Consider the following 16,044-nt stretch of genomic DNA (forward strand, 5'->3'; position numbering starts at 1 on the left):
CTTACTTCTAGCGCAGTTACCGCACCAGCGGAAGTGACAAATACAGCTTAAATACATGTAATCTAACCCGCAGTCGGGTAGGCGCATAGGAAAATGTAGTATTCCTAAGGCGTGTTATTGCATTTTATATGTAATATTTTAATACATTTCAAATACTAGGGGAGATATTTATCAAGCCGTAAACTGCAAATATGCTGGAATTCCGCAGCGTAATTGTGGCAAGCTTAATTCGACATAGTTATCAAAGCCTACAGACCGGCAAAAGTTGAAATCTGTGACGTAACATACGATCCGCCGGTCTCAATCCGACACAGATCAATGCTTATGTCATTACAGATGTTCCGAATACACATTCGGCACTATTTGACACTTTTTCAAAGTTATCAAATAGTTAACAGGTATGCTCGCGGCTATTCTGGCCCAGCGTACCTGGTTTTCAATCCGCCACCCTGGAGGCCACGGATGCCATAGGAATCAATGGGAGTCTGAAAGCAGCGAAAGCTTTTGTTCGATGCTGCCAGTTATCCCATTCATTTCTATGGTTAAAAAACTGTTACATTTACACCTAACACCCTAACATAAACCCAGAGTCTTAAGACGCCTAATCTGCCCCCCTTACATTGCCGCAACCTAAATAAAGGTATTAACCCCTATCCCGCTGCTTCCGGACCCTGCCGCCACTAAATAAATGTATTAACCCCTATTCCGCCGCTCCCGGACCCCCCGCCACCTAAATAAACGTATTAACCCCTAAACAGCTGTCCTCCCACATCACTACCATTAACTAAACCTATTAGCCCCTAAACCACCACCACCCCCACATCACCATAAACTAAATTAAGCTATTAACCCCTAAACCTAAAAACCCGCTAACTTTACCTTAAAATTACAACATCCCTATCTTATAATAAATTAAAACTTACCTGTAGAATTAAAATAAATTATATTAAACTATTAATTAACCTACCCTAACTTTTATACTACAATTACATTAAACTAGCAATTAAATTAACTATATTACATATTAAAAAACCCTAACCCTACTCAAATTATTTAAATCTACTATTACAAATTACTAAGTTACAAAAAAATAAACGCTAAGTTACAAAAACAAACAAACACTAAGTCTAATAGCCCTATCAAAATAAAAAAGCCCCCCCAAAATAAAAAACCCTAGCCTACAATAAACTACCAATGGCCCTTAAAAGGGCCTTTTGCGGGGCATTGCCTCAAAATAATCAGCTCTTTTACCTGTAAAAGAAAATGCAAACACCCCCCAACAGTAAAACCCACCACCCACCCAACCAACCCCCCAAATAAAAAGCCTATCTAAAATACCTAAGCTCCCCATTGCCCTGAAAAGGGCATTTGTATGGGCATTGCCCTTAAAAGGGCATTTAGCTCTTTTACCTGCCCAGACCCTACTCTAAAAATAAAACCCACCCAAAAAACCCTTAAATAAACCTTACACTAACCCCCGACGATCCACTTACAGTTTTTGAAGTTCCGCTTGAAGGATCCATCCAGCCGGCAAGAAGTCTTTATCCGGCAGCAATAAGTCTTCATCCGGGCAGCCTCTTCTATCTTCATCCATCCGGCGAAGTCTGCATCCATGCGGCCACTTCTATCTTCATCCATCCGGCGTGGAGCAGGTCCATTCTGAAGATGTCCAGCGCGGATCTCCTCATCAATATGGTCGCCGCCATAAACTGGAACTTGAATGCAAGTGACGTCATCCAAGATGGCGTCCCTTGCATTCCTATTGGCTGAAAGGTTCCAATCAGCCAATAGGATTAGAGCAGCTCTTATCCTATTGGCTGTTCCAATCAGCCAATAGGATTGCGCTCTCATCCTGTTGACTGATTGGAACAGCCAATAGGTTGAGAGCTGCTCAAATCCTATTGGCTGATTGGAACAGCCAATAGGATTTTTGCAGCTCTAATCCAATTGGCTGATCTGGAACCTTTCAGCCAATAGGAATGCAAGGGACGCTATCTTGGATGACGTCACTTGCATTTGCGGTGGCGACCGTATTGAAGAGGAGCTCCGCGCTGGATCCGCTCCGCACCGGAAGAATGAAGATAGGACAGGCCGCATGGATGAAGACTTCGCCAGAGGGATGAAGATAGAAGAGGCCGTCCGGATGAAGACTTCTTGCTGCCCGGATGAAGGCTTCTTGCCGGCTGGATGGATCCTTCAAGCAGAACTTCAAAAACTGTAAGTGGATCGTCAGGGGCTAGTGTTAGGTTTATTTAAGGGTTTTTTGGGTGGGTTTTATTTTTAGAGTAGGGTCTGGGCAGGTAAAAGAGCTAAATGCCCTTTTAAGGGCAATGCCCATACAAATGCCCTTTTCAGGGCAATGGGGAACTTAGATTTTTTAGATAGGCTTTTTATTTGGGGGGGTTGGTTGGGTGGGTGGTGGGTTTTACTGTTGTGGGGTGTTTGTATTTTTTTTTACAGGTAAAAGAGCTGATTTCTTTGGGGCAATGCCCCGCAAAAGGCCCTTTTAAGGGCCATTGGTAGTTTATTGTAGGCTAGGGTTTTTTGGGGGGCTTTTTTATTTTGATAGGGCTATTAGATTCGGTGTAATTCGTTTTTATTTTTGGTACTGTGTTTTGTTTTTGTAACTTTTTGTAACTTAGTGTTTGTTTGTTTTTGTAACTTAACGTTTATTTTTTTTGTAACTTAGTACTTTGTAACAGTAGATTTAAATAATTTGAGTAGGGTTAAGTTTTTTTAATATGTAATATAGTTAATTTAATTGCTAGTTTAATGTAATTGTAGTATTATATGCCTAGATTTAGAGTTTTGTCTGTAAAGACCTGCGGTGCTAACGCTGCTTTTTTTTCCAGCGCACCCTTAAGACAACGCTGGTATTTAGAGTTGTCTAAATGGCTGCGTTAGCCTCAGAAAAGGGAGCGTTGAGCATAATTTAGCTCCACTTCAACCCTCAATACCAGCGTTGCCTAAGTCAGCGGTAAGCTGGAAAAACGTGCTCGTGCACGATATCCCCATAGGAAACAATGGGGCTGAGCTGGCTGAAAAAAAACCTAACACCTGCAAAAAAGCAGCGTTCAGCTCCTAACGCAGCCCCATTGTTTCCTATGGGGAAACATTCTCTAAGTCTACACCTAACACCCTAACATGAACCCCGAGTCTAAACACCCCTAATCTTACACTTATTAACCCCTAATCTGCCGCCCCTACTATCGCTGACACCTGCATTATATTATTAACCCTTAATCTGCCGCTCCGGACACCGCCGCCACCTACATTATAGCTATAAACCCCTAATCTACTGCCCCTAACATCGCAGACACATATATTATATTTATTACCCCCTAATCTGCCCCCCAACCTCCCGCCACCTACCTACACTTATTAACCCCTAATCTGCCGACCGGACCTCGCCGCCACTATAATAAATGTATTAACCCCAAACCCCTGCACTCCCGCCTTGCAAACACTATAATAAATAGTATTAACCCCTAATCTGCCCTCCCTAACATCGCTGCCACCTACCTACAAATATTAACCCCTAATCTGCTGCCCCCAACGTCGCCGCTACTATAATAAAGTTATTAACCCCTAAACCTAAGTCTAACCCTAACACCCCCTAAGTTAAATATAATTTAAATTAATCTAAATAAATGTGCTATAATTAAATAAATTATTCCTATTTAAAACTAAATACTTACCTATAAAATAAACCCTAATATAGCTACAATATAACTAATAGTTACATTGTAGCTGTTTTAGGATTTATATTTATTTTACAAGCAACTTTGTATTTATTTTAACTAGGTACAATAGCTATTAAATAGTTAATAACTATTTAATAGCTACCTAGTTAAAATAATTACAAAATTACCTGTAAAATAAATCCTAACCTAAGTTACAAATGCACCTAACACTACACTATCAATAAATTAATTAAATAAATCACCTACAATTAGCTAAACTAAAATTAAATAAACTAATCTATAATACAAAAAAACCCCACTAAATTACAGAAAATAATTTTTTTTAACAAGAAGTTTAAACTAATTACACCTAATCTAAGCCCCCTAATAAAATAAAAAAGCCCCCCAAAATAATAAAATGCCCTACCCTATTCTAAATTAAAAAGTAATCAGCTCTTTTACCAGCCCTTAAAAGGGCCTTTTTATGGGGCATTGCCCCAAAGTAATCAGCTCTTTTACCTGTAAATAAAAATACAATACTTCCCCCAACATTAAAACCCACCACCCACATACCCCTACTCTAACCCACCCAAACCCCCCTTAAATAAACCTAACACTAACCCCCTGAAGATCTCCCTACCTTGAGTCGTCTTCAGCCGAGCCGAATTCTTCATCCAAGCGGAGCAAGAAGATGTCCTCCATCCGGTAGAAGTCTTCATCCAAGCGGGGCAAGAAGAGGTCCTCCATCTGGTAGAAGTTTTCATCCAAGCGGGGTCTTCTATCTTCATCCATCCGGAGCGGAGCAGAGCCATCTTCCAGCCAGCCGACGCGGAGCCATCCTCTTCAACCGACGGACTAACGACGAATGACGGTTCCTTTAAGGGACGTCATCCAAGATGGCGTCCCTCAAATTCCGATTGGCTGATAGGATTCTATCAGCCAATCAGAGTTAAGGTAAGAAAAATCTGATTGGCTGATTCAATCTGCGATGTCGAGTCGGAAGATTAGGGGTTAAAATTTTTTATTATAGGGTTGGCGATGTGGGGGGGCCTCAGTTTAGGGGTTCATAGGTAGTTTATGGCTGTTAGTGTACTTTATAACACAGTAGTTAAGAGCTTTATGTTCCCACGTTAGCCATAAACCTCTTAACTACTGACTTTTTTTTACGGTAGAAGTCTTGTCGGTAGAGGCTCTACCGCTCACTTCTTACAAGACTCGAAATACCAGCGTTAGGCAAATCCCATTGAAAAGATTGGATACGCGATTGACGTAAGGGGATAAGCGGTAGCCTCGAGTCGCAGAAAGAAAATGAGCGGTAGACCCTTTCCTGTCTGACTCTAATTACCAGCGGGCGGTAAAAAGCAGCGTTAGGACCCCTTAACGCTGCTTTTGACGGCTAACGCCAAACTCTAAATCTAGGCAATAGTTAGGGTAGGTTAATTAATAGTTTAATATAGTTTATTTTAATTCTACAGGTAAGTTTTAATTTATTATAAGATAGGGATGTTGTAATTTTACGGTAAAGTTAGCGGGTTGTTAGGTTTAGGGGTTAATAGCTTAATTTAGTTTATGGCGATGTGGGGGGCTGGCGGTTTAGGGGTTAATAGTTTTAGTTAATGGTAGTGATGTGGGAGGTCAGAGGTTTAGGGGTTAATACGTTTATTTAGTGGCGGCGGGGTCCGGGAACGGCGCAATAGGAATTAAAAACTTTATTTAGTTGCGGCGGGGTCCGGGAGTGGCGAGATAGGGGTTAAAAACTTTATTTAGTTGCGGCGGCGGCCGGGAGTGTCAGGATAGGGGTTAAACATTTTAGTATGGTGGCGGCGTTTAGTAACAGTGTATAAATAAAGTTGGTAAAAAGCCGAATGGCAGCGAGATCGATAATTAACAACAGTCCGATGCTCATCGCCCCATACTTGGTGCGCGGCTTTTTGACGGCTTTTTTTTATAAATCTAGAGAGCGTATTCAGGTCCGCGACCGCGATGTTAGGCGAGCGTATTGGTGCTGGCGAATGCAGCATAGTTGAGACTTTGATAATTATCCCCCTAGGTTTTCATGTGCGCTAACCCAACCGTGTTAATATCTTAGTCGTGAAACCAGATGCGCAAAACACATTGTTTACATTCCTATGTTCTTCACATTGACAATAATTTAGTTTTTATTATTAAAAATATATTTCTATATATAACTGATACTGTTCATGTAAAATACATATCTAAACCTATATATCTATAGGAATAGATATGCAGGTATACTAAAGGTATATACAGATATATATAGAAATATGTATTTACAATAAAAAGTACATTATCCTGTAAGTGAAGATCATTGAAATGATAAATATGTACAGTAAATATGCAGTAAAATGCATTAATACATATGTACATATATATATATATATATGCATACATACACATATGTAGACGTGTATGTATGTAGCTCTATGTTAAGTGTTCTTATGTGTGTAACTGTACTTTTAAAGGTATTTTTGATGTTTTTGTGCCACTTTTGTGTCTCGCGTAACAGTTGACCAGAGCTCTGAAGTCGCACTAACCCGACGCTTGTTTAATTCAATTGTGCTCAAGCAAACGCATTTACTTTCAACTTGGAATACGCACACTACTTCTGATGCACGCAAGAGCCGCAATATACCCCTTATTGCACATGCACAACAGTTAGAGCGCCACTCATAGAGGCCTATTTATTAAAGGTTTGTCCGACCTGATCCGACAGTGCGGATCAGGTCCGACAGACCTCGCTGAATGCAAAGAGCAATACGCTCTCCGTATTCAGCATTGCACCAACAGCTCTTTTGAGCTGCTGGTGCAACGCCGCCCCAGGGGGTGTCAATCAACCCGATCGTACTCGGTTGAATTGCGGCGATCTCTGTCCACCTGCTCAGAGCAGGCGGACAGGTTATGGAGCAGCGGCCTTTAGACCTCTGCTACATAACTGCTGTTTCTGGCGAGCCTGCAGGCTCTCAGAAACAAGGGCCCTCAAGCTCCATTCGTAACTTGATAAATGTGCCTCATAATCTAGCCCTATATGTTTTATTGTTATAAGGAAAACAAGCAGCAGATATTTAGTTATAATATATTTCATGATATAAAGATGGCAGTGATTTTGGAAAGGCAAAATAAACTTTCATTAGGAAGAACATACAATTAAAAGATGTATAGAGAGTGATACATTTGATAACTGAAGTTAATCGGAAAGTTTTATTTAAATTTTAGGCTCTATCTGTTTCACTTTCATGTCCCTTAAAGGAACACAAAACCCATTTTCTTTCTTTCATGATTCAGATAGAAAAGCAATTTTAAGCAACTTTCTAATTTACTCCTATTTTTCTTCATTCTCTTGCTATTTTTATTTAAAAAGCAGGAATGTAAAGCTTAATAGCTGGCCCTTTTTGGTTCAGATCCTGGGTTATGCTTGCTTATTGGTTTGCTAAATGTAGTCATCAATCAGCAAGCGCTCTACATGGTGCTGAACCTAAAATGGGCCCGGCTTCTCAGCTTAACATTCCTGCTTTTTAAATAAAGATAGCAAGAGAACAAACAAAAATTTATAATAGGAGTTAATTAGAAATTTGCTTAATATTGCGTGCTTTGGGGCCTATCTATCAAGCTCCGAAAGGAGCTTGACGGCCCGTGTTTCTGGCGAGTCTTCAGACTCGCCAGAAACAGCAGTTATGAAGCAGCGATCACAAAGACCGCTGCTCCATAACCTGTCCGCCTGCTCTGAGCCGGACATCGCCGGAAAGCAACCTGATCAAGTACGATCGGGTTGATTGACACCTCCCTGCTGGCGGCTGATTGGCCGCAAGTCTGCAGGGGACGGCATTGCACCAACAGCTCTTGTGAGCTGCTGGTGCAATGCTGAATACGGAGAGCGTATTGCTCTCCGCATTCAGCGAGGTCTTGCGGACCTGATCCGCACAGTCGGATTAGGCCCGCAAGACCTTTCATAAATAGAGGCCTCTATCTGAATCATGAAAGAAAAAATGTGTGTCTAGTGTCCCTTTAAAGTGACTGTGGAGTAGTCACTTTATGTAGCTGTTTGCGTTCCGTGTATTATATCAATTGCAAAATCTGGGCTTGCAAATTATTCCCCTTTGTCTTTTTATGTAGGAATGGAAGGAGCATGATCCACCCGAAACTAATCAGGTGCCCAACCTATCCCTGCTGACCGATTTGCTTCAAGGGGTAACCACAGAGCCCACCAATGAGGTTAGTATAGTTCTAATAGAACTTTCTTATTGTATAACATCTTGCAGTGCTTAAACCATGAATTTAAAAAAGGTACCCTTTAGAGTCACGATGAATGAAACTGTATTGTATTGCATGGAATGGAGTCAAAAGCTGATTAAATTTGCTTCATGGCATATATTTATTTTACTGTAAGGGATATTAAACTTAAACATGGATTTCTCATCATTTATTTTTCATTAATGAAAATAAAACAACATAACCCATTATTTATTTTGCTTGTGTAATGCATGGTTTAATTTAAGGGGGTAATGGAGCCACCCGTTTTAGTCAGTCCATAAGACCTTTCTCCGATCTGAGGCTGAGAGGAAGATCCGGTGGAAGCTGTTGTCCTTTGAGATGTTTATCATGCAAGCTGTTGCTCTCAAAAATGTGTCTTCTAATTTTGTGGTGGCAAGACCTTTTCCTGTCAGACTTTCCTCCAGTTAACAAAAGCCTTTTGACGGTGTAGGACACGGTACTCACCCTGACTTTATTTGAAACTTCTCTAAAAGAAAGACCTATTTTTTTTATTGGGATACTAAACCCAATTTTTCTTTCTTTCATGATTCAGATAGAGAGGCCTATTTATCAAAGGTCTTGCGGACCAAGTCCGACAGTGCGGATCAGGTCCGCAAGACCTCGCTGAATGCGGAGAGCAATACACTCTCCGTATTCAGCATTGCACCAGCAGCTCACAAGAGCTGCTGGTGCAACGCCGCCCCCTGCAGATTCGCGGCCAATCATCTACCAGCAGGGTGGTGTTAATCAACCCGATCGTACTCAATCTGTTTGAATTGTGGCGATTCCTGTCCGCCTGCTCGGAGCAGGCAGACAGGGTTATGAAGCAGTGGTCTTTAGAAGACTCGCCAGAAACACAGGCCCACAAGCTCCACACGGAGCTTGATAAATGGGCCTCAGAGCATGCAATTTTAAGCAACTTTCTAATGTACTCCTATTATGATTTGTTCTTCATTCTCTTGGTATCTTTATTTGAAAAAGCAGGAATGTAAGCATAGGAGCAGGCCCATTTTAGTTCAGCACCATGGATATCGTAGCCACCAATCAGCAAGCGCAACCCAGGTTCTGAACCAAAAATGGTCTGGTTTTTAAGCTTACATTCCTGATTTTTGTAAATAAAGATAGCAAGAGAACAAAGAAAAATTGATAATAGATGTAAATTAGAAAGTTGCTTAAAATTGCATGCTCTATCTTAATCATGAAATAAAAAATTTGGGTTCAGTATCACTTTAATGGTTATCATATTGAACATACATACTAATACTTTCTGTTTAACTTCTGGAAAGTTATTCAGAATTTATGATTTCTTGGTCATTTTTCTGAGAATATGAATGATAACACAAAAACTTTTCTTTCACTCATGGTTAGTGTTTGGCTGAAGCCATTTATTATGAATCAACTGTGTTTACTCTTTTTAAATCATAATGACAACAGAAACTACCCAAATGACCCTGATCAAAAGTTTACATACCCTGGTGATTTTGGCCTGATAACATGCACACAAGTTGACACAAAGGGGTTTGAATGGCTATTAAAGGTAACCATCCTCACCTGTGATCTGTTTGCTTGTAATTAGTGCGTGTGTATAAAAGGTCAATGAGTTTCTGGACTCCTTACAGACCCTTGCATCTTTCATCCAGTGCTGCACTGACGATTCTGAATTCTGAGTCATGGGGAAAGAAAAAGAATTGTCAAAGGATCTGAGGTAAAAATGTAGTTGAACTGTATAAAACAGGAAAGGGATATAAAAAGCTATCAAAGGAATTGAGAATGCAAATCAGCAGTGTTCAAACTCTAATAAAGAAGTGGAAAATGAGGCGGTCTGAAACCAAACCACGGTCAGGTAGACCAACTAAAATTTCAGCCACAACTGCCAGAAAAATTGTTTGGGATGCAAAGACAAACCCTCAAATAACTGAAATACAGGACATGTGGTGTGGCTGTTTCAAGATGCACAATAAGGAGGCACTTGAAGAAAGATGGGCTGCATGGTCGAGTCGCCAGAAGAAAGCCATTGCTATGCAAATGCCACAAAGTATCCCACTTACAATACGCCAAACAGCACAGAGACAAGCCTCAAACCTTCTGGCACAAAGTTATTTGGAGTGATGAGACCAAAATTGAGCTTTTTGGCCACAACCATAAACGCTACATTTGGAGAGGAGTCAACAAGGCCTATGATAAAAGGTACACCATTCCTACTGTGAAACACGGAGGTGGATCGCTGATGTTTTGGGAATGTGTGAGCTACAAAGGCACAGGAAATGTGGTCAGAATTGATGGCAAGATGAATGCAGTATGTTATCAAACAGAACGCCTCATTTTCCACTTCTTGATTAGAGTTTGAAAACTGCTGATTTGCATTCTCAATTCCTTGAATATCTTTGTATATCCCTTTCCTGTTTTATACAGTTCAACTACCTTTTTCCCACAGATCCTTTGACAATTCTTTTTCTTTCCCCATGACTCAGAATCCAGAAACATCAGTGCAGCACTGGATGAAAGATGCAAGGGTCTGTCAGGAGTCCAGAAACTCATTGACCTTTTATACACACGCACTAATTACAAGCAAACAGATCGCAGGTGAGGATGGTTACCTTTAATAGCCATTCAAACCCCTTTGTGTCAACTTGTGTGCATGTTATCAGGCCAAAATCACCAGGGTATGTAAACTTTTGATCAGGGCCATTTGGGTAGTTTCTGTTGTCATTATAATTTAAAAAGAGTAAACACAGTTGATTGATAATAAATGGCTTCAGCCAAACACTAACCATGAGTGAAAGGAAAAGTTTTTTTGTTATCATTCATATTCTCTGAAAAATGGCCAAGAAATCATAAATTCTGCCAGGGTATGTAAAACGTATGAGCACAACTGTATCTGTAACTTAATATTTTTATTTTTGATCAGCTATATGATAGTCATATTGCTGAGTTCAAAATATAACCTTGTCTCTAGAATTTCCACTATGTCATAATAAATAAGCCCTGTTTGACAACATACTGAGAGAAATCTGACGTGAGAGATAAAGGACAGTTCAAACCGCAGACAGAATTGACCCCTGCTGGAGGGTACAGAGCACACACTCAAAAAATACCCAGTGATATTAAAAAATACTCATACCTTTCCACAGAGCACATTAGCATTATACATAAATACATTATGCTCCAAAGTTTGGAAAAAAAACACTCAGTAAAAGACAGATACGATCAAATTCATAATTTGACCACCTATTTTTCATGTTCTACTACAGGAGTATTTTATATCCTTAAATGCCCATGTAATTTATTTTACGTTGGCATGACAACCAGACAGGTCAGAATCAGAATATTAGAGCATTGTAGAAATATTCGCATTGCTAAAAAAAGATCTTGAAAAAAACAAAAATAATTACCAATGTAGCCAGTCATTTTTATTACAGACACAACGGCAACAATGCCACTTTAACATTTTCTGTGATCCATTAAGCCTCTTTAGGAATATGAGGTGGTAATCTGGAAAGAACCTTACTACAAATGGAATGCAGATGAATACATCTGCTTAATAGTGAAAAACACCATGGTGAATGATACCAATAATTATACAGTTTATTTATAAGATATCTATATTTGAATTCTATACAACTGCAATGAGACTTTCACTTTTTAATCGATTCTTATAAATGTACTTTAACACCACAACAGGACACTTTACATTTTTTCTTATTTGATCATTATTATTAAAATTACAATTTCTTATATGAGCAGGACTTTTCACAGCACTTCTTACTCCTTCTATTTATCATTTGTTTGCTAATCTTTCCTGCACATTTTTATTTATTATTGTAATTCACACCTTTTTACACTTTATGCTTTCCAATATACTGACCCTTAGAATATATTGCAGCATTTAGTCATTAATTAATCACCTTTTTTTATCAGCTTATGCAGCGTTGATTTAGTGAAAATAATTTTCTGACTCAGATAGCTATTTTAGATCACATGTAAGATCTATTTAGGTGTAGAATTACACATTAAAATATCAGTCAATCTTAATTCTCGTAACTAAGCGCAATTCCAATAATATTCCTAGTATGGCATAAATGATTGAAATAATCTTTACCCAATACGTGGGCTCCTTAGGCAATCGCAATCTACCACATGATGAGTTTATCCAATAACGTTTGCAGCATCACATCTTTGATTGATACATTGCATATCCTATAACAAGTTTCATGTATCCGCAATTCAGCCTATCCAGTGTCAAGGGAGGGTTTTCATTAGCAATATAATCTTAGATTGCACTGCCCCACGCACCCCTCTGAGGAAGCACAAGTGAAACGTGACCGCGTCAGGGGACCTCCTCTCATTTTTTATTTGCTCTTTACTGGTTGATAATATAACTCACTGAATTCAACTCTATATTTTGATAAAAGCAAGGGCGGTAGTTAGACTTTGTAGCGTAACCGGTAGGTTCACCGCTAGCAATACTTTAATGTAGCCTCTAATCAAACCGGAAGATTATCTGTAGCACTCTTGGGCTTCAGTAATATTGCAGTCTTATTGCGACTTGATTTAGCTGGAGAAGTTTAAAGCTTAAAAGGGATTAATAGCAGTGATTTATATGCATATGTAACACCTGCATAGTTTTATTCCTATCAGTACTGATTTTTTACTTTCCAACTTAGAAAGCAATTATTATTGTAATAAAAGGCATATTACTTTTTGGCTCATATATATTCTTTAATAGCTTGTGACTACAGTTAAGACTAACTACAAACAGATTTAGTTGAATTTCACTTGATTACTTTCATGACCAGTATTGTAGTGTTTTTAAAGGGACACTGAACCTAATTTTTTTTTCTTTCTAGGGGCGCGATCCGATATAGATCGCAGTTTGCGGCGCAAGCGAGGGAACCCGCGTCGCCCGCAGTTTCAGCTCGCAACTCGAGCCATCCAATATGCGGCGCCGTCACTTGCTAAAGTGGCGCAAGTCTCACAAACCAGCGATGTCCAGAAATCTGCGTAAGTACAGATTTCTCCAACATAGGTGTGTCCGGTCCACGGCGTCATCCTTACTTGTGGGATATTCTCCTCCCCAACAGGAAATGGCAAAGAGCCCAGCAAAGCTGGTCACATGATCCCTCCTAGGCTCCGCCTACCCCAGTCATTCTCTTTGCCGTTGTACAGGCAACATCTCCACGGAGATGGCTTAGAGTTTTTTAGTGTTTAACTGTAGTTTTTATTATTCAATCAAGAGTTTGTTATTTTGAAATAGTGCTGGTATGTACTATTTACTCAGAAACAGAAAAGAGATGAAGATTTCTGTTTGTATGAGGAAAATGATTTTAGCAACCGTCACTAAAATCCATGGCTGTTCCACACAGGACTGTGGAGAGCAATTAACTTCAGTTGGGGGAACAGTGAGCAGTCTCTTGCTGCTTGAGGTATGACACATTCTAACAAGACGATGTAATGCTGGAAGCTGTCATTTTCCCTATGGGATCCGGTAAGCCATGTTTATTACGATTGTAAATAAGGGCTTCAAAAAGGGCTTATTAAGACTGTAGACTTTTTTTGGGCTAAATCGATTGATTATTAACACATATTTAGCCTTGAGGAATCATTTTATCTGGGTATTTTGATATAATAATATCGGCAGGCACTGTTTTAGACACCTTATTCTTTAGGGGCTTTCCCAAAGCATAGGCAGAGCCTCATTTTCGCGCCGGTGTTGCGCACTTGTTTTTGAGAGGCATGGCATGCAGTCGCATGTGAGAGGAGCTCGGATACTTAGAAAAGACTTTCTGAAGGCGTCATTTGGTATCGTATTCCCCTTGGGGCTTGGCAGATACCAGGGACTGTAAAGGGGTTAAAGTTCAAAACGGCTCCGGTTCCATTATTTTAAGGGTTAAAGCTTCCAAATTTGGTGTGCAATACTTTTAAGGCTTTAAGACACTGTGGTGAAAATTTGGTGAATTTTGAACAATTCCTTCATGTTTTTTCGCATTTGCAGTAAAAAAAGTGTGTTCAGTTTAAAATTTAAAGTGACAGTAACGGTTTTATTTTAAAACGTTTTTTGTACTTTGTTATCAAGTTTATGCCTGTTTAACATGTCTGAACTACCAGATAGACTGTGTTCTGAATGTGGGGAAGCCAGAATTCCTATTCATTTAAATAAATGTGATTTATGTGACAATGACAATGATGCCCAAGATGATTCCTCAAGTGAGGGGAGTAAGCATGGTACTGCATCATTCCCTCCTTCGTCTACACGAGTCTTGCCCACTCAGGAGGCCCCTAGTACATCTAGCGCGCCAATACTCCTTACTATGCAACAATTAACGGCTGTAATGGATAATTCTGTCAAAAACATTTTAGCCAAAATGAACACTTATCAGCGTAAGCGCGACTGCTCTGTTTTAGATACTGAAGAGCATGACGACGCTGATATTAATATTTCTGAAGGGCCTCTAACTCAGTCTGATGGGGCCAGGGAGGTTTTGTCTGAGGGAGAAATTACTGATTCAGGGCACATTTCTCAACAAGCTGAACCTGATGTGATTGCTTTTAAATTTAAGTTGGAACATCTCCGCATTCTGCTTAAGGAGGTATTATCCACTCTGGATGATTGTGACAAGTTGGTCATCCCAGAGAAACTATGTAAAATGGACAAGTTCCTAGAGGTGCCGGGGCTCCCAGAAGCTTTTCCTATACCCAAGCGGGTGGCGGACATTGTTAATAAAGAATGGGAAAGGCCCGGTATTCCTTTCGTCCCTCCCCCCATATTTAAAAAATTGTTTCCTATGGTCGACCCCAGAAAGGACTTATGGCAGACAGTCCCCAAGGTCGAGGGAGCGGTTTCCACTTTAAACAAACGCACCACTATACCCATAGAGGATAGTTGTGCTTTCAAAGATCCTATGGATAAAAAATTAGAAGGTTTGCTTAAAAAGATGTTTGTTCAGCAGGGTTACCTTCTACAACCAATTTCATGCATTGTCCCTGTCGCTACAGCCGCATGTTTCTGGTTCGATGAGCTGATAAAGGCGGTCGACAGTGATTCTCCTCCTTATGAGGAGATTATGGACAGAATCAATGCTCTCAAATTGGCTAATTCTTTCACCCTAGACGCCACTTTGCAATTGGCTAGGTTAGCGGCTAAGAATTCTGGGTTTGCTATTGTGGCGCGCAGAGCGCTTTGGTTGAAATCTTGGTCGGCTGATGCGTCTTCCAAGAACAAGCTACTTAACATTCCTTTCAAGGGGAAAACGCTGTTTGGCCCTGACTTGAAAGAGATTATCTCGGATATCACTGGGGGTAAGGGCCACGCCCTTCCTCAGGATCGGCCTTTCAAGGCAAAAAATAAACCTAATTTTCGTCCCTTTCGTAGAAACGGACCAGCCCAAGGTGCTACGTCCTCTAAGCAAGAGGGTAATACTTCTCAAGCCAAGCCAGCTTGGAGACCAATGCAAGGCTGGAACAAGGGAAAGCAGGCCAAGAAACCTGCCACTGCTACCAAGACAGCATGAAATGTTGGCCCCCGATCCGGGACCGGATCTGGTGGGGGGCAGACTCTCTCTCTTCGCTCAGGCTTGGGCAAGAGATGTTCTGGATCCTTGGGCGCTAGAAATAGTCTCCCAAGGTTATCTTCTGGAATTCAAGGGACTTCCCCCAAGGGGGAGGTTCCACAGGTCTCAGTTGTCTTCAGACCACATAAAAAGACAGGCATTCTTACATTGTGTAGAAGACCTGTTAAAAATGGGAGTGATTCATCCCGTTCCATTAAGAGAACAAGGGATGGGGTTCTACTCCAATCTGTTTATAGTTCCCAAAAAAGAGGGAACGTTCAGACCAATCTTAGATCTCAAGATCTTAAACAAGTTTCTCAAGGTTCCATCGTTCAAGATGGAAACCATTCGAACTATTCTTCCTTCCATCCAGGAAGGTCAATTCTTGACCACGGTGGATTTAAAGGATGCGTATCTACATATTCCTATCCACAAGGAACATCATCGGTTCCTGAGGTTCGCATTCCTGGACAAACATTACCAGTTCGTGGCGCTTCCTTTCGGATTAGCCACTGCTCCAAGGATTTTCACAAAGGTACTAGGGT

The 16,044-nt window shown here is 40.4% G+C and overlaps 1 protein-coding gene across 2 annotated transcripts in view; it reads left to right on the forward strand.

The window, feature by feature from the left end:
- ARHGEF25 (Rho guanine nucleotide exchange factor 25) overlaps window positions 1–16,044 on the forward strand; it is an 825,360-nt gene that overhangs the window by 646,184 nt on the left and 163,132 nt on the right. For both annotated transcript variants that reach the window (XM_053708199.1, XM_053708201.1), the window contains one exon: window positions 7,815–7,913. In XM_053708199.1, the coding sequence (XP_053564174.1) occupies window positions 7,815–7,913 (99 nt within the window). The remainder of the gene's footprint in view (window positions 1–7,814; window positions 7,914–16,044) is intronic.

Source organism: Bombina bombina, chromosome 3 (assembly GCF_027579735.1).
Source record: "Bombina bombina isolate aBomBom1 chromosome 3, aBomBom1.pri, whole genome shotgun sequence".
NCBI lineage: Eukaryota > Metazoa > Chordata > Amphibia > Anura > Bombinatoridae > Bombina > Bombina bombina.